The 18,158-nt window shown below is 35.1% G+C and overlaps 3 protein-coding genes and 1 pseudogene across 4 annotated transcripts; all 4 read right to left on the reverse strand.

Moving 5' to 3' along the window:
* Nucleotides 1–3,300: 3,300 nt before the first annotated feature.
* On the reverse strand, nt 3,301–8,649 carry LOC18021891 (methylesterase 4). Of its 2 annotated transcripts, none has more exons than XM_006404783.2 (3): nt 8,096–8,649; nt 3,798–3,938; nt 3,301–3,699 (listed from the first exon to the last, which is right to left on the reverse strand). In XM_006404783.2, the coding sequence occupies exons 1-3, from the start codon at nt 8,486–8,488 to the stop codon at nt 3,418–3,420; spliced, it is 816 nt and encodes a 271-aa protein (XP_006404846.2). In that variant the 5' UTR covers nt 8,489–8,649; the 3' UTR covers nt 3,301–3,417. The 2 variants fall into 2 exon arrangements, with proteins under 2 accessions (XP_006404846.2, XP_024013895.1); XM_024158127.1 differs by having other exon boundaries at nt 3,798–3,935; nt 8,096–8,641.
* Nucleotides 8,650–8,683: 34 nt separating this feature from the next.
* Nucleotides 8,684–9,953, reverse strand: LOC18021893 (annotated as a pseudogene).
* Nucleotides 9,937–12,608, reverse strand: LOC18021894 (methylesterase 2). Its single transcript, XM_006404786.2, has 3 exons — nt 12,174–12,608; nt 10,444–10,581; nt 9,937–10,360 (listed from the first exon to the last, which is right to left on the reverse strand). Exons 1-3 carry the CDS (start codon nt 12,546–12,548, stop codon nt 10,079–10,081), a joined length of 795 nt encoding a protein of 264 aa, XP_006404849.2. The 5' UTR covers nt 12,549–12,608; the 3' UTR covers nt 9,937–10,078.
* Nucleotides 12,609–14,847: 2,239 nt separating this feature from the next.
* LOC18021895 (methylesterase 1) lies at nt 14,848–17,418 on the reverse strand. The gene is made up of 4 exons (XM_006404787.2): nt 17,415–17,418; nt 17,103–17,359; nt 15,736–15,870; nt 14,848–15,129 (listed from the first exon to the last, which is right to left on the reverse strand). Exons 1-4 carry the CDS (start codon nt 17,416–17,418, stop codon nt 14,848–14,850), a joined length of 678 nt encoding a protein of 225 aa, XP_006404850.2.
* Nucleotides 17,419–18,158: the final 740 nt, after the last annotated feature.

The following is an 18,158-nucleotide window of genomic DNA, read 5'->3' on the forward strand; positions in this document are numbered from 1 at the left end:
TTTTGGCCTTAGTGTAGAAATGGTCCAAAAATGCTGATCTGCACTCTTCCCATGTAGTCAATGACCCAGGTGGTAATGACTTCAGCCAGCGCAAAGCTTTGTCCGCAAGTGAGAATGGAAAAAGCTTGCACTTCAAGAAATCGGCTGGTATCCCGTTTGATCCAGTCGTGCTGCAAATCTCCTCAAAATTCTCGATGTGGTCCATCGGAATCTCAGCAGGAAGCCCATGAAAGAGGTGCTGCTTCACCAATGAGATCAGCTGAGGTTTGATCTCAAAGTCTTGCCTCTGAATGGTTGGAGGAGCAATCGCAGCCCTGTTGTGATAGTAAGCGTGCGGACTGTCCTTGTCTCCAATAGCAGGCTGTGGCTGCTCCCTGTCTTGCTGCGCCTTTTTTCAGCTGCTCCAATTGTTGTCGAAGCTGTTGAACCTCGACAGCCATGTTGCCATTGTTGCCTTGATCGCCCATGTTGGCTTGAATAGGCCTTTGACGTCTGTTTTCTCGCTCGACTCTTGCTAGATCGGTGTTCGACAAAGAAACAAGATCGGTGCAGTTGCTCCTTGTGGATATATTTGACATACACCTGAAACACACGCAAACAAGAGAACAAGAGAGAAAAAATTAGTAAAGCCTTAGTCTGAATTTCAAACCAAAAATCAAAGGTAACGAATTGGTCCCCGTCGCAACGGCGCCAAAATTTGATTCTCACTAGATATACTCCTAGTTTCTACTGCAATAGAACAGTGATGTAGTTGTAATATAAAGGATTCGAAATCCAGAGGACCAGTGTTACTCTATGAATTTGTGAGGATTGAATTAAAGCTAAGACGAAAGATGGTTTGTTTTGAAAACTAAAAAGTAACAGAATGGCAAACAACGATTTAAATTCAAATTAAAACAAGCACTAGACCAAAGCAATTCGCAGGAATTTCAGAGATAAGAATCAGATGACTATTCAGGGCACAAGTGTAACGCAAGTCTCGAACTCAAACAGAAAAGCTTATCGATCCACTGTCGTGATCTCGATAACTTTGTCTAACAACCTAAATCCTAAACTGTCGTTTGAACCTAGAAAATTGCAGACAAGCATTAGCTAGCAGGTTTGATCTGTTCACGATTTGCCTTAACTTCAACTGTCGTTGGCTAAGGACAAATCGCTCACCAATGTTTATTCTAGCAACCTATTACACTTTTGATGAATAGATTAACCTAAAATCGCAGATTGAGTGATCAATTCAACCTAAGCATTAAGCCTAACAATGGTGAAGACAATAGATATCAAGCCCTATTTGCATCTAATCTTCTAACTCATGAAATCCTTTGAACGCTTTAATCTAGCTAAGAGATCTACTCAGACATGGAGAAAAGAAACACAAAAACAGATGGAAAGGAATTCATGAATTAAAATCGCAGAAGAGATAATAGGGTTCAGAATTCTTCTCAAAGTGTAGCAGATTTCTTCTCCCAAAAGCTTACAAGTAAAAACTCTATGGTTCAGGAAAATTGTAAAAAGAAAGCGTAGAAAGTCTGTAGAAAAACGTGATTCTAAAACACAGGCGGCTGTGGGCTTTTTATTCTCTTTCTCCTCCCAAAATTAGGTAAAAGTCGATTTCCTTATTTTTCTCCCGTCTGGAGCAGGTGCTCTACGAAGAATCCAAACCGGGAGCAGGTGCTCCGGGGATGATTTCTCCAAAAACGTGTGAAATAGCTTCTTATTGCTCAAATTCATCTCCTTTTGCTCCAATGCCTCCTAAACACTCCAATCCTTTGATAAGGCCTCTAAGTCACCTGAAACTTCCTGAAAAGACTCCAAAAACTCCTAAAACAATCAGTAAACACAAGTTAGAATGAGTCAAAATCTCCACTCATCAGTATCTAGCCATTTTTCCGCTTGCATCAAATTTGTGCATCAATAACCACAAAGAAACGAACCACATTAGTAGACTTTGGTCGTGGTACAAGAGACCATGTTCTAATTTTGATAAGAGCATTATATTCCTTTTTCATTGCATCATTCCAATTAGAATCTCTAGCCGCTTAAACATGAAAGGTCGGAAAATTAAGGAGAAACGATGCTGGTGTGTAGACAAAGACGCTGTTGTGGTTTGCCAATGCGGCTTTTGCTACGTGTGACCATGGGATGAGTAGAGGTTGACGTGCTCAACTGAGGTGCCATCGTTGGTGGTGGTGTAGGCACTGGAAGAGGGACAAGTCTTGGTATCGCAGGTGGTACAGGCGTGACAGACTGACAGTTGGAGAGGAAGACAACGGGACCCGTTTGGTGGCAAAAAGGAACGTGTCTTCGTCAAATGTGACATACCGCGAGAAGAGGTTTTTTGCACATAGAAAATTCTCCGCCTAATTTGTTTCAATGATGTTATCTTATGCATGTCTGTGTGATACTTTGATAAGAGCTGGTTTGGGAAAAGTAGTGCCATAGCCAGATACCACACAATTCAATTCTTGTACAATAACTTGTAGTTGTAAAACATTGCCATATTATCTTACATCTTTGATTTCCATTACTTCTTTTACAGCAAAATTTCTGACCATCCAACGCTGGTAACCTCGGGTGTTCTTAATTATTACTATAAAAAGAGTTAAAAAAAAGAACAAAGACTCTAAAATTGTGAACTGGTCATTGAAAAACAGTAACACCAGAATCAGAGTGCATTGATATTTAAGGTATTGGTGACTGGTGCTGCTCGGGTGCTTAGTACCACCAAATCTTTTGATATATCAGTTTCTTTGTTAAGTGTGATGGTAAGAATTACATCCTTATTATCTTAAGGACCAATTAATTTACCACCTTCTAATATTGTAAAAAATTCATCCTTACTATTCTAAATAATCCTCAATACTCTGGCTCTGGTGTTACTTGTTCTTCAGTAATTGGTTTACAGTTTTAGGATCTTTGTGCTTCGTTTTGCTATGTCTTGATTAAGAAATAAGGACTGTCAAAAAAAATTAACAACAAGAGGCTTGGGATCGTATGTTCTCTCCTCTGGTGATGGTAGAGGAAGTTATGGAAAAGAGAGAGGCTTTGTGTCTCTTCTTTATCCAATGTTCAGACTTGTTACAAATAGAAAATGCTCTGAAATTGGTTTAAATATAGACTTCAATATGACTACAGAAATCAACGTTTTTTTTTTTTTTTTTTTTGCTGTGTTTCTCTCCTTATTCATCTCATATGTGTTTACAGCTGCTTCTATACATATATAGCAGATCATTAACATCTTTGCTTACTTATACGCAGGTTTATGAGCATATGATCTGCATCTTTAATAATTCTACAATGAAATGTTGTTATCCTCTTCCTATATTCTTATTCATATGATTTGATTATACATATGTAATATAGTCCATCCAAATCTCTCACATTTAGCTTAGTATTGTAGTGGAAGATATCAGGTTCACTTTAAGCATACTTATCCGCAATCTCCAAGAGAAGAGCACATAGTTCTTGCGGCTTGGAGAACATTGCCATATGATCTGCATCTTTGATCTCCATTACTTCTTTAGGTGGAAAGTTACTAATCATCCAACGCTGGTAATCCTCAGGTACCGTTAGATCCTCTCCGCATACTATATATATACGAGTAACGGATCCGTACCTTTCCTCGCTAAAGCTTCTTGTCCCTGCCAGATTGTTCGTAACTATCGGGTTTACCCTCACCAACATTTTCGCCAACACAAGATCCTAACACGCCACAAGAACAATCAACAAAATATTGAACTGAGGTTATTACCACAATCCCAATTGGGTTTCAACTTTAGTAAGCATGGATGGAGTCATACTTCAAGGGGAGAGAGTTGATACACATTCTTGGCCATGAACTTTGGTCCCACAAGAGCAAATTCTAGAGGACGATCTGGTCTCCCATAGATTCCAAACACTGTGTCCAACCATTCCACTTGTGAGGTACTGCTTGTGGACTGCTACAGATTTTACACTTCAGTGTTGGATAATTCAAACTTGAGGATCAAGTTATCTCTTAAGGAGTTGCTTAAGAGATAATGATGGATTTATTTATAAGTTTAGATATTATTTAATGTCTAGATAAGGTTTTATAAATCCTATATCTTATAGAATTAGGAGTAGCTAAGTTCTATATAAAGAAGTCATTTGGAGAGTTGTTCCATAAGACTTAGATAAGAACTTTGGTTTTGAGAGAGTTTCCAAATCAATAAGAAAAGCAGTTCTTATAATTCTAAGTTTTAGCAATTTACATCTTTGAATTGGTATCAGAGCTTAAGTTGAAGCTAAGAAATATCGATCACAAAGAATAAGAGAACGTGACAATGGGAGACAAGGTTGGTCAACCACAAACACGAGCCAAAGACATTGGAACCTCAGTGATCCAATGTCCGATGTTAACGTCGACAAACTATATGGTTTGGTCGATGCGAATGAAGGTCATGCTTAGAGTATACGAAGTTTGGGATACAATCGATCCTGGATCAACCGATGCAAAGAAGAATAATGTTGCTATAGCATTATTGTTCCAATCTATACCCGAAAGCTTAATCTTACAACTCAAAGAACCATCGATGTCAAAAGCTGTCTGGGATGGCATCAAGTCGCGGCACCTTGGAGCTGATCGTCTAAGAGAAGCAAGACAACAGACACTTATGGCTGAATTCGACAGGTTGAAGATGAGTGACACAGATTCAGTCGATGACTCCTTGGGAAAAATTTCGGGGCTAGCATCAAAATCAGCTTCACTAGGACAAACCATCGATGTATCTGTGTTGGTGAAGAAGTTCTTAAAAGGACTTCCAAGAAACAAGTTCATTCATATTGTAGCTTCCCTAGAACAATTTCAGGATCCTATTGATAACGACGTGGTAGAAGAAGCAAACACAGAGCAAGGGATGAATCAAGAAGAACAGCCTCAGCAAGTAACTACAAGATCTGGTAGAATCGTAAGAAAACCAGGGTATTTAGAAGACTTTGTGATGTTTGCAGAACAAGAAGGTGAACGACTACTTCTCACAGTAGATGTAGAACCAGAAAACTTTCTTGAGGCAAAACATCTACAAGACTGGATTGATGCTATGAAGGCTGAACTGGATTCAATCGAAAAAAATAAGACATGGGAGCTCGTTAGAAGACCAAAGGGAATCAAGCTTATTGGACTAAAGTGGATCTACAAGATTAAAAGGAATGTAGATGGTTCAGTTAACAAGTATAAGGCCAGACTTGTGGCAAAAGGGTATGTTTAAAAACAAGGTATAGACTTCGAAGAAGTCTTTGCTCCTGTAGCAAGAATCGAAACTATACGACTTCTGATTGCCCTAGCCGCAACAAAAGGATGGGAGATAAATCACTTGGACGTCAAAACAGTTTTCTTAAATGGAGATCTACTTGAAACAGTCTATGTAAGTCAACCTGAGGGTTTTGTAAAGAGAGGAGAAGAGGATCACGTTTTCAAGCTTCACAAAGCCTTATATGGTCTTCGACAAGCCCCTAGAGCTTGGAACATCAAGCTAGATCAGATTCTTAAGGCAATGAACTATAAAAAATGCCTAAAGGAGCCATCGGTGTACCTTAAGAAGAACAAGGAAGACATTTTGATTGTGGTAATCTATGTGGATGATTTATTTGTGACAGGGACTTCACAAAGGATCATAAAACAGTTTAAAAATGATATGTCAAACAGATTTGAGATGTCAGATCTTGGAAAGTTGACATATTATCTCGGTATTGAGGTAATTCAAGGAGCAGATGGAATCAAGATAAAACAGGAAGGATATGCTCAAGGAATACTGATCGATACACAAATGGAAACTTGCAACCTATCTCATATACCGATGGAAGCAAACCTGACGATCACGAAAGCAGAAGATGAAACAGAGATTGATGCTACTCGATATAGGAGGACAATAGGTTGCCTAAGGTATCTTCTTCATACAAGACCTGGTTTGGCCTTTTCAGTAGGTGTGTTAAGTCGCTATATGCAGAGTCCAAGAGAGAGTCATGGACAAGCCATTAAGCGCATTCTAAGGTATGTAAGAGGAACCACAAGTCTTGGCTTGCATTTCAGAAGAGATGGATCAAGCAAAATCATAGGATATAGTGACAGCAGTCACAATATCGATGTTGATGATGGAAGGAGCACATGTGATCTGCTCAAAGTTTAATCCCTAAGCTACTCTGCAAGAGCACAGATGTGCAGTTGTAGTATCTAGGGGTCGAACCACAGAGACAAGAGATCACTCAATAAACCTTATGTAGATGGAGTTACGCTAAGCCAAAATATGTGAAACAAATAACAATGCGACAGAAATAAATAAAGCAGCAATGAAAACGGTTTGTAAGATTCAGATGGATGGAGATTAGGCTTAGGGTGATTTTCAGGAGATCGATGAATGCAGATCAACTTAACTGATCAGGGTTCAGGTTTAAGCACAGTTCTTGAACTCGAAACACAGAATTATAATTAACCAACTTCCGTTGTGAGAATTATCTAAGTTAAAATCCTAGAATCCCAAATCCCTTTGCAAATCCTACAGATTTAAACCAGCCTTAATGCACAAGTTCGATATGTTCACAAAGCATCTAAACCAAATTCCTTAGCGAATAGATACTTTGCTCAACCTAGGTTCTTTCCAGTTATTCAATTACACTTCCGTGTCAATTAAGCAACCTAAGATCTAAGTTCTAGGTGGCCAGTCCAGAATTAGCTTTAAGAACAACCTAAGGTGAAGAACAAATAGATATGAACCCTGACTAGCAAGTTAATCAAACATTCAGAGAAAACCCTAATTAAACCCTAAACCTAACAGGTGATCTACTCAGACATGATTATTGAAACAACAAACATGATGAATAGAAAGCAATAGATTAAATCAAAATAGATAAAGGGGTTCGAAATCTTCTCGCTAAACAAATAGAGTTCAGACTTGTCTCCCAAAGCTCAGAAATCGCAAAAGCCGAAAACTCAGAGTATCTCTCTCTCAAAAATCTAAGGTTATCGTAAAAAGGGAATAAAAATCCTAAATATATCTCTAAGACACGTCTTGGGCTTCCTTGAAAACGTTTGGGCCCAACTCCTTCTTCAAATAGGAAACAAAAATTGCCTTTTCCTTATTTCTCTGACAAGTGTCGAGCGTCACTCTCCATGGTGTCGAGCGTCACTAAAGCACAAAATCCATTCTTGACGAATTTGATCCTGATTAAGCTCCAAAGTGCTCCAAAGTCTCCAGTTAAGCTCCAAACGTACCTATGACCTGAAAAGACTCCAAAAGACTCGAAAGACACTAAAAAACTCTATAAATAGGACTTATACCATGGTTAAAAACCATAAAAACCATGATATATCAACATGCGGACATGTATTCTACCTAGGCTCATCACCGGTCACTTGGACCTCTCAGAAGCTTTCCACCGTCGCCTTATCTTCATGTGAAGCAGAGTTCATGGCAGGCACAGAGGCAGCAAAACAAGCAATATGGATTCAAGAATTGTTGAAATAGATTCTAAGTATAAACAATGAAAAGGTTGTGCTTAGAATAGACAACTAATCGGCCATAGCATTAACCAAGAACCCTGTCTTTCATGGGAGAAGCAAACACATCCTCTCTAGATATTATTTCATCCGAGAATGTGTAGAGAATGGTCAGATTGAGGTGGAGCATGTTCCAGGCACAGAACAGAAGGCGGACATACTCACTAAGGCTTTGGCAAGGCTGAAGTTCAAAGAGATGAGAAGCTTGCTTGGAGTTGAAGACATCATTCTACCCGAAATTCAAGTTGGAATTAAGGGGAAGAATGTTGGATAATTCAAACTTGAGGATCAAGTTATCTCTTAAGGAGTTGCTTAAAAGATAATGATGGATTTATTTAATAAGTTTTAAATATTATTTAATGTCTAGATAAGGTTTATAAATCCTATATCTTATAGAATTAGGAGTAGCTAAGTTCTATATAAAGAAGTGCTTTGGAGAGTTGTTCCATAAGACTTAGATAAGAAGTTTGGTTTTGAGAGAGTTTCCAAATCAATAAGAAAAGCAGTTCTTATAATTCTAAGTTTTAGCAATTTACATCTTTGATTCAGAAGGGATCATACTGTGCAACTGTTGTTATTATGTACCTTTTCGTAAACGTAAGCAGGTGGGTTTTTTGTGTCGGGCATGAAAGATGTCACGAAGACAATAGCAGCGATCTTACGAGGGAAGATGTCAGAAGCAAGAGCAGCGGGTATTCCTCCCATGCTATGAGCCACAAGAATCACCTTTTCGTCATCCGAGCCGTGCGAGCTCAGAACATCAAGCAACGGTTTGGTGTATTCAATCAATGTCTGAATCTCTTCCAGTTTGGTCATGTTTATACCTGATGCAACCAAATCCACTGCTGTCACACGGTGACCCTCAGCCTCTAGCTGCGTTTTCACTTTGTACCAAGTCCATGCGCCGTGGCAGAGCCCATGTATGAGCACGAACTGCTTCTGGTTCTTTTTCTCCATTACCTTCTTTACTTTCTGCATCTTGGTACAAAAACTTATATAGCTGGTTAGTTTCCATTTAAATCAAAAATCCTTCTTTTGCATTCACTTTAAATTAGTTCTTCTTGTTTATAAACTGACAAAGCTCTAGATGCTAATATTGTCATCTTCTTCTTTTGATTTTTTTAACACTCAAGAGACTTTTCTGCTTAATAGTGTGAGAGAGAAAGAGGAAGTAGAGATCCACACGGCTAAAAGACTGTCAATTCTGGAGAAAGAGATTCCATTACGACTATGTTTGTGTGCTTTCCCTTTATATCTTTCTCAAGTAAGGTAAAAGACACGTGTAAGAATGACTTTAAATTTCTGAGAAAGAGATCAATTTTAGACTGTAACTTAGACTCTTTACATGATAAAATCAATGTTAGTATGTGTAATGAATCATTCTGTTTTCTCTTTTATTCAATGTTCAGGTTTGTTGCATATAGAAAATACTCTCCAATTAGTTTTAATGATGTAATCTCTGTGTATTACTTTGGTAGGAACATGTTGGCATAAATGATGCCATGGACAAACACTAAACCGCTATAAATGCAATACAATTCTCTCAGAAGATATTATTTATATAACCAATTCTTATATAAATACTATGACTTATTATTGTGGACCTTGTGGTGACGAGCTCAGGTTTAGCTAGGCATATTTATCCGCAATTTTTAAGAGAAGAACACAAAGTTCTGGAGGCTTGGATAACATTGCCATATGATCTGCATCTTTAATCTCAATTACTTTTGTTGCAAAGTTCCTGATCATCCAACGCTGGTCATCTTCAGGTGTCACAAGATCCTCTCTGCAGATTATATATATACGCGTGATGGATCTCTATCCTTCCTTACTGAAGCTTATCATCCCTGCTAGACTGTTTGTAAATAAGGGGTTTAACCTCACCAACATTTTCGCCAATACAAGATCCTAAAACGCCACAACAACAATCAACAGAAGATTGAAGCAGAGGTTGGATTGTCAAGAAGACAAAGAGATTAGATTGTCAGGCATGAAAACTGCCAAGAAGACAATAGCAGAGATTTTCCATGGGAATATTTCGGCAGCAAGAGCAGCGGGTATTCCTCCCATGCTATAGGCAACAAGGATCACCTTTTCGTCGTCTGAGCAAAGCGAGCTCAGAAACTCAAGCAACGGTTTGGAGTAATCCTTCAAAGTCTGAATCTCTTCCAATCTGGTCATGTTTATATCCGACGCAGCTAGATCCACTGCGATCACACAGTGCCCTGCAGCCTCGAGCTGCGTTTTCACTTTGTACCAAGTCCAAGCTCCGTGGCAGAGCCCATGGACAAGCACAAACCGCTTCTGGTTCTTCTCCATTGCCTTCTTTACTTTTAGCATCTTGATTCAACACTTATATAGATGATCAACATATACTCTTTGTACATTGACTGTTAGTTTTTAGTCGTTCTATAAGATCAAGAGAATGCGAAACCAACACTACTTTGACTGTTATTTTTCTTATTTCAACCATAGAAAAGCAAAAGTTTGAAAGTTAAGAAAGAACCATTTGCAAAAAAAAAAAAACACTTATTTGTATTCAAATACATTTTTCATTAAAAGATAAATTTAAGCGAATTTGTCTGCGATTTCCAAGAGATGATCACTCAGTAGTTGAGGCTTGCAGAACATTGGCATATGATCTGTCTCGTCCATCTCTTTCACTAAATCAGCCGGAAAATTATCGATCATCCATCGTTGATGTTCTTCTTTAATGATTTTGTCCCTTTTGCACACAATGTAAGCACGAGGAACAGATCCATACCCTTTGTCTGAAAAGTTTTTTACCCTTGATAATTCGTTGATGAACAATGATCCGGGCCTCTTTAGAAGCAATCCAAGCTCAAGATCCTTAATCAAGATTACCATATCCATGAGTAATTAACTATTCTCAATTCATCATGATGATGGATGATGATGATAAATGAAATTACCTCAATAGGAGAAAGTTGGTAGAGAGCTTGCTTCATGAACTCATTGCTGAAGAACATTGACACACCTGATCTGTCTGAGCCGTATGGTTCGAACTCGGTGCCTAACCATATTTCTAGTGGCTTGTCCCCTCCAAACTCCTACGTGGTTAAGAGTTAAATTTTCGAGTTAAATACAACTACGGAAGTACGCTACTTTGACTTTTAATAAAACATGTAAACAGCCCCGTCTAACAAATATGGTGGTCCGAGTCAAAAACAAAAAAAAAGTGATCTTTTGTAAACTAAAGTTTTCATGATAAAAACTTTATTTTGCAGTTCTTGGATAGATATTAAGTGATGCAAACAATTTTTTTTATAATGGAAAACAATTTCTTAAAATTAAACATAATATTTACATTTTGAAACCTATAAACTATTTAATCGAAAATACAATATGTGGCCATTAAAAACTTAAAAAGTTGGTGGTCCTAAGCGGTCGCTTAGCTCGTCTCCCGTTGAGGCAGGACCCGCAGGTAAAACTGAACTCATTCTACCAACATAGACGTTAGATGTTGTCAAAGCATGATCTATGGTTATAGCATATACACCACAAAATTATTGAGAATCCAAAAATTGGAGTTTAAACCACAAATAATAAAGAGTCTATAAGTGGAAATCTATGTATATCGTTTGTTTAAAAGAAGTTTTTTTCCCCGTCTATAAACTCAAGATTTTTATGAGCCATCTTAGATGACTGATTAAGAATTTAAGACTATGAATTTTAGAGTTATAGGTATTAAATAATGGCCGTAGAATTTATCATGTTAAGAAAATAATAATAAAAATAAAGAGAATTTAGCATGTTGATTTTTGGCTTGTGTAATGTGTCTTTATTTTAGAAAGAAAAAGAATTTATAGCTTTCACAGCGGTAAACAGGGGAGAAGCTAGATGGATTAAGGGGGGTGCACCGTGCACATGCACCCATCATTTTCTTTTTAAACTCATGTATTATTTTAATTAATTTTTTGTGTGCACCTATAATAATTTAGAAGAACTTGCACCCATTATAAAATTAGTTAAAAACCAAAAGAAAAAATAGATAAATCTATTTAACAAGATGAAAACAACTTCGCTCATTTAAGAAAATAAAAGTAACCTAAACTTTTAAGCCCATTTATGTTAATCAAACTCTTTTGGTTAAAACTCCTAATTGATATGACATTATATTTTTAAAATATTCTATTTAATATTAGTGTACCCATCAAAAAATCTTCTGAATTTGCCCTTGACATAAAGTAATTGTTCCAAAGAACAAAAGTAATAAATTTGTAACTTTTAAGTGTTAGAATGTCTCGCATCAAAATAAAGATAAATCTAACATACAATATATAACAAAATCCGATCTACGTTGAAAACCCATATTTCTAAAAATAATATAAGAGCTAGATGCCTAGATTGATCCGCTGAACGATCTTCCCATTTTATAGTTGTCTATCTTATAGTTTTATTTCTGAGATGAAGACAAGATAAATCTAACATAAAGAAGAAGCTAATGGCCTATCTTGTTATATAAATCTAAAAAAGTAGAAGAGCCCATTAGTTCTAAAAGTCAGTCCTCTGGAGAATTAATTACTTTCATATATAGATATCGATTTCTTGGTCTAGAGCATGCTATACTATAATTATTTTAGTATAAGCTTCAATTCACGAAAATCCAAAAAAAATATATTGCTCCTTAAAAATGAGATACCTTATCCATGACGAACGAAGGCGAGTGTTTGGTATCGGGCATGAAAGCAGTCACGAAGACTGAGACAGAGATTTTGTCAGGGAACTTATCCATGGCCATGGCTAAATTCAATCCTCCAAAGCTGTGACCAACGAGCACAACCTTTTCATCAACTGGTAATGAGGCCATTAGCTGCATCAATGGCTCAGAGTATTGTTCGCATGAGGAGATCTCAGTGATCGACCTGGTTGTGTCTATACCCGAAGCAGCTAGGTCTAAGGCGGTTACCAGGTGGCCTGAAGCCTCCAGCAGCGGTTTAACCTTGTACCAGCACCACGCACCATGGCATGCACCATGTACTAGAACAAAGTGCTGCTTCTTATTCTCTTCACTCATTTTTTTTTCTCTAACTTTTTGATTTTTTATATTTTCCTACTCTTCACACCGAACACACATCGTATAAATAGAGAAAATTTGTATTAAAAAACAAATTAATTCGAAAATGTCGCTTTCCTCTGTCCAGCAGTACTTTCAAATTGTAATTTCTGGACTTTGTTTTGCTAGAAACAGTACATTTCGAAGAAAAAGAACAGTACCTTATGTGATGTTTAACAAAAAAAAAGAATAATACCTTATGTGCATAAGACACGTTTTAAATTGTAATATAAAATGTCCTTTTCGTAAAACCCAAAAAAAAAAAAGTATACTTGCTCACGAGTTGATAATGCTAAACCCAAAATAAAACTGATAATGCTAGCACTTGCTCACGAGTTGTAGTCTGACAGTGACATAATACAAGTATATTTCTATATGCGCGGAAAAAAATTATAAAAAAAATTCTTACGTTTAACTAGGACTACAGATTTTTTGTTACTGAGTTTTGTGATATTGTGAAACAATAGAGATGACCTAACCGAGATTAAAGTTTTGATGGAATATAAAGTTTTTGTGCAACATATTTTGAAAATTTTAAGTAAACAATCTTACATCTATAAAAAATAAAAATAAAAAAACCCAGTCTAGTCATCAAAAAAATTGATAATGTAATTAAATTTATTATGATTAGTTATTTACATATGTGACAGAGAAATATCTTTCGAAATATATAATGATTTTCAGAAAGAAAAAAAACAGATCCGTCCCTAGCATAATAGCCACAGTCGTCAATTAGTTAATTCAAATCAATAATTCAAATACCACAAATTTCCTTCTGTTAATTCAACTAGCATAGGCACAATATCTTCCGTGCCTGCAACTCCCTTCTTCCTTAGGAGTCTTTGTCTTGTTCTTTTTTTTTTTCTTCAGTGACATTATTAATTTGTTTTTTTCAACCTCGTTAGTCTTTAAATTTTTCGTTCTCAATGTTATTGAATTTTAACTGCTTGATTAGTGGTCCGATTAAATGAAAACGTATTTACAAAAGAACATCCAAAATATTAAGGAAGAACAAACTAAATATTATGTCAGTCTGAAAAACAAGAATTACATAGAGAATTTTTTAAATTTTAGGCTCTGATTGGTAACCTGCGGAATGGCGGAATTGCGTTTTTAAACACAATTCCGCAGATTTTTTGCCAATCAACAAAAATCTGCGTAATGAAAAAATACACACAAAAACGCAGACTGCGTTTTTGCTTAACAAAAATACAAAGAAAAAATCATTCCGCAGAAAAGCGACTTATAAGTCGCTTAATCTATTCCACAATATTTTTTCCGCAATTCCGCCATTCCGCAAAGTTACCAATCAAAACCTTAAAGAAACTATCTCAAAGCAAACTAATCTTCCGCGAAAATTGGATGATTGACACTACTTCACACAATCTATCTTGACGGCTTGACAAACTATTTTTTGGGTGAAAGTATTTTTCATTGGCCCATATCATGTTACCATCGGTTTTTGAAAATTAACTCCTCAAGCATTATCGTATCATTTGCGTGTAAACAAATCTAACCTTGTGAATCTTTCCACGAATAATCAATCTGACATTTGAGAGTACTTATCGTTTACTTTTATCGTACAAGAGTTTCTTGTGAATCATTTCATGTCATGTATTCACTGATTGCATAATTTATAACATTTGAGGGTTCATACTGAGCCTTTTGGAATGCCATTTGATTCCTAACTTTCCAAATAACCCACAACATTTAGGGATCACCTATGTAACTATTAAAAATTTTCCTATTTAGGATTCTCCAAAAAAGGTGGTCCATAGATTTTTATATATTGAAATGTTGGAAAACTATCTTGTATGAACAAGATCGGTACTAAAGCTCATGTTTGAAGTGAGGGTAGACATTTAAAAAAGATACGTGGCTAATCCTTTCCTCCTCAGCACCACACCTCATTCAGGTACTATCCCTATTGAATCCTCTATGAATTAACCTTGAGGTAACTCCCGGTGAACTCGAAACAGTTTTCCATAAAAAATGATTTAGGTCTCTTAACTATTAGAAGTGGCCATGGATACAAAGATTTTGAAGATTAGAATCTTCTAATGATACTCTGATTAAAAATATTAGTTTATCTGATGTAATTTCGTGATTAAGAATCATAAAAAAGCTTTTTTCTTCTCGATCCTATTTTTTGTAGTGTTTATAACATAAAAAGTAACTGAAAAATTAACAAGATACATTATAATCCATTTGCAACAAACTCTTATTTGTATCCAATCCAGTACATTTTTATCAAGATTGTTTAATCGAATTTGTAGGCGATTTCGATGAAGTGATCACAGAGTTGCTGAGGCTTGCATAACATTGGCATATGATCAGTCTGTTCCATCTCTTTCAATAAATTCGCCGGATAATTATTGATCATCCATTTTTGAAATTCTTCTGGAATGGCTCTATCCTCTTTGCACACTATGTAAGCTCGAGGAACACATCCATACCCTTCATCTGAGAAGTTCTTCATCTTTGATAAGTCGTTCATAAATAAGGATCCAGGTCTCTTTAAAAGCAATCCCAGTTCCAGATCCTAAATCAATAAATAAATAAGAATTAAAAAATAAAGAGGAAACTCCGGATCCGGTTTACATGTGTTTTTTATGTTTGGTATAATCCATTACGTTTTCTATTAAATATACTTTTATATCAGTTAATGTAAACTGTTTTAAAATATGGAAAAAAATCTTATAATCTATGATAAAATCTATATCAACAATTTTAATAAAAAAATTAAAACTCATATATATATATATATGTGTGTATACAGGGGTGGAGCAAGTGAAGTAGGAGTGAGGTCCAGTGCTCCCATTCTTTTTTTTTAATATTTAGGCAAATTTAATTAAAAATAAATTTAATATAGTGGTAAAAAAAAGTGCCTCCTACTAATAATTTATGTCTCTAACTAAACTTTTTTCTAGATCCACCACTGTGTGTATATCATTTTGAATTGAAGACAATATATTTTTGAATTCTTCTGGCTCAATAATTACAAAACTACGAAAAGTCAAGAAAGATATGTTTAAAGATAATCACTACAATGACCTTAAAAGCAATATTGTTTCGGATTTTTAACGTAGAAAAATTAAAATATAAGTATACGATAAGTTTTAAAATGTATAATGATAAATGAAATTACCTCAACTGCAGAAAGCTGATAGAGACCTAGCTTCATGAACTCATGGCTAAAGAACATACTAAGCCCAGAACTGTCTGAGCCGTATGGTTCGAATTCGGTGCCCATCCATGCCTCTGGTGCCATGTTGCTTCCAAACTTTTACGTAATTAAAAAAAAAACATTAAAATTCAGTTTTATCTTTCGTATTTTATACAATTAAACATAGAAAATTTATCAAATCCTACGGTGGGAAAACTCTGACAATACGACTAAGATTTGATTTTGCTTAGACATAGAAATATTATTGGACGTTTGTGTTGAGACGATAAAAAGGAAAAAAACAATTTCTTTGGACCCCACGTAGAAGTTAGATTGGCAATACATGAACTATGCATGGTTATATACAGACCACAAAAATTATGATAGTAGATAGATTCCAAAATAAGAAAACGATGTTAAAATTAACCGAAAGACTCCAAAAAGGAAATTCTTATATCATTTTCTCAATATCTTCGTGAATTTTTTAGATATGCAGTAACAAATTTTTTGGGTTGCCACTATCCAATCCAAAATCTTTTAGAGAACTATGATCGGTTAGAAAAATATATTGGCTTTGAATTAGCATATAAATCTAAATATTATACGTCATAAAACTAGGTCATTCTATAAATAACATGTCTCTATAGAACTAGGTCGTTCTATAGAGAAATTAAGATATACTGTATATATAATTAAGGGTGGATGTGGTTAATGTCTGATGGGATCACTTGTCCCCTACTGTTTTTTAATTTTTTTTAAATAATTTAGATAAATTTAATTAATATATTTGAAATTTAGTGGTAAAAATATAAAATTACCCCCAACTAAATTTTTTTATTATTATTAAATTATACCCCAACTAATTTTTTTTCTGCCACTGTATATAATCCAAAAGGTTTCAAACATAACTTTCCAAATATGTTCTAGATATACGAGGATTTATATAGCTTAATTAGTGGTTAGTATTACTGTATTAGTGTCGTTGTTATGCTATCACCCAAATTCAAACGAACTATAATGAATGTTGCTGACAAAAAAATAATAATTAGATATATTATAAGCAATCTTCCTTATTGTTTTAGGTTCGTTTTTAGATATATCCTCGGACTAATATTGGACACTACATGTTTTAACAGTTTAAACTTTAACAGTTCAGCTCAACAAAACCTATTTTAAATAAATAAAGTATTTTTGACTAATTTTCTTTTGGATTTCGGGTATTTTGGATTTTTAAAAAATAAATTAACTATTGGTCGCTAAAGAAAGACACGTTCATGATCAGGAGCCTTTTTCTTGATACATACATCATCAAAAATTTATAAAAAAAAAAAAGCAAAAAAACGAGATACCTTGTCCAAGACAAAGGATGGTGAGTGTTTTGTATCGGGCATGAAAGCACTCAAAAAGACGGAGACCGAGATCGTTTCAGGAAACTTATCCATGACTATGGCTAAGCTCAAGCCACCAAAGCTATGACCAACAAGCACAACTTTCTCATCACTTGGTAATGAGGCCATTAACTGCATCAATGGCTCAGAGTATTGTACGCATGTGGAGATCTCAGTGATCGACCTGGTTGTGTCTATCCCACACAACAAAAAAAAAGCTTGTTATACATCATTTATTTTATTTATTTGTATTACTTATAAATGATGCTAAACACATTTGCATCATTTAAAAAAATGACTCTGAAAGTGGTGATGCAAATAATTTACATTAGTTTTAAAAGTAATTGATGTTAATTTATGCCAGTTATAAAAAATGATGTCAAATTTTGCATCAATTGATATAATTAATGTTAGTATTTGTAACAGTTATAATAATTGATGTCAAATATTTCAATCACTTGCAAATAATTGATGTTAAAAATATTACTAAAAAATAATGAAATATTCAAATAATAATATATATGATTAATAAAAAATAATTAAAAAACTACTATTTTAATTTTTGTATAAAAAACGTAATCGTTCACTTAAAAATATACGTTGAATATCAGAGATAAATATTTATTTGTTATTCGATTCTCATATTTTTTATTCTTGTAAATCTTATTAATATAATATTTGTTAACTTTCTTAATTTTATATTTTGAATTTTTTGGTTATATATATTATTGATTCTAATTTTTTTTAATTTAAAAAAGTATGTATTGTTGTAACACATATCATATATGGACTCTTATCAGCACGATAAGACTCTCTGAACGAAAAACCTTAATAAATCCGGCCACCACCAAAACCCTAAAAGCAAGTCGAAACTTAAAAGACGCATATCTTCCAAACCGTGAGGAACCAGAAGACGATCTACATATCAAATCGAAGCCCTCGACGAGACGAATCTACTGGTGAAAACCGTTTGTCGATCCAACGTCGGACGCGCCCTCACGCACACTTACAGTACAC

This window comes from Eutrema salsugineum, unplaced genomic scaffold (assembly GCF_000478725.1).
Source record: "Eutrema salsugineum unplaced genomic scaffold, Eutsalg1_0 scaffold_15, whole genome shotgun sequence".
NCBI lineage: Eukaryota > Viridiplantae > Streptophyta > Magnoliopsida > Brassicales > Brassicaceae > Eutrema > Eutrema salsugineum.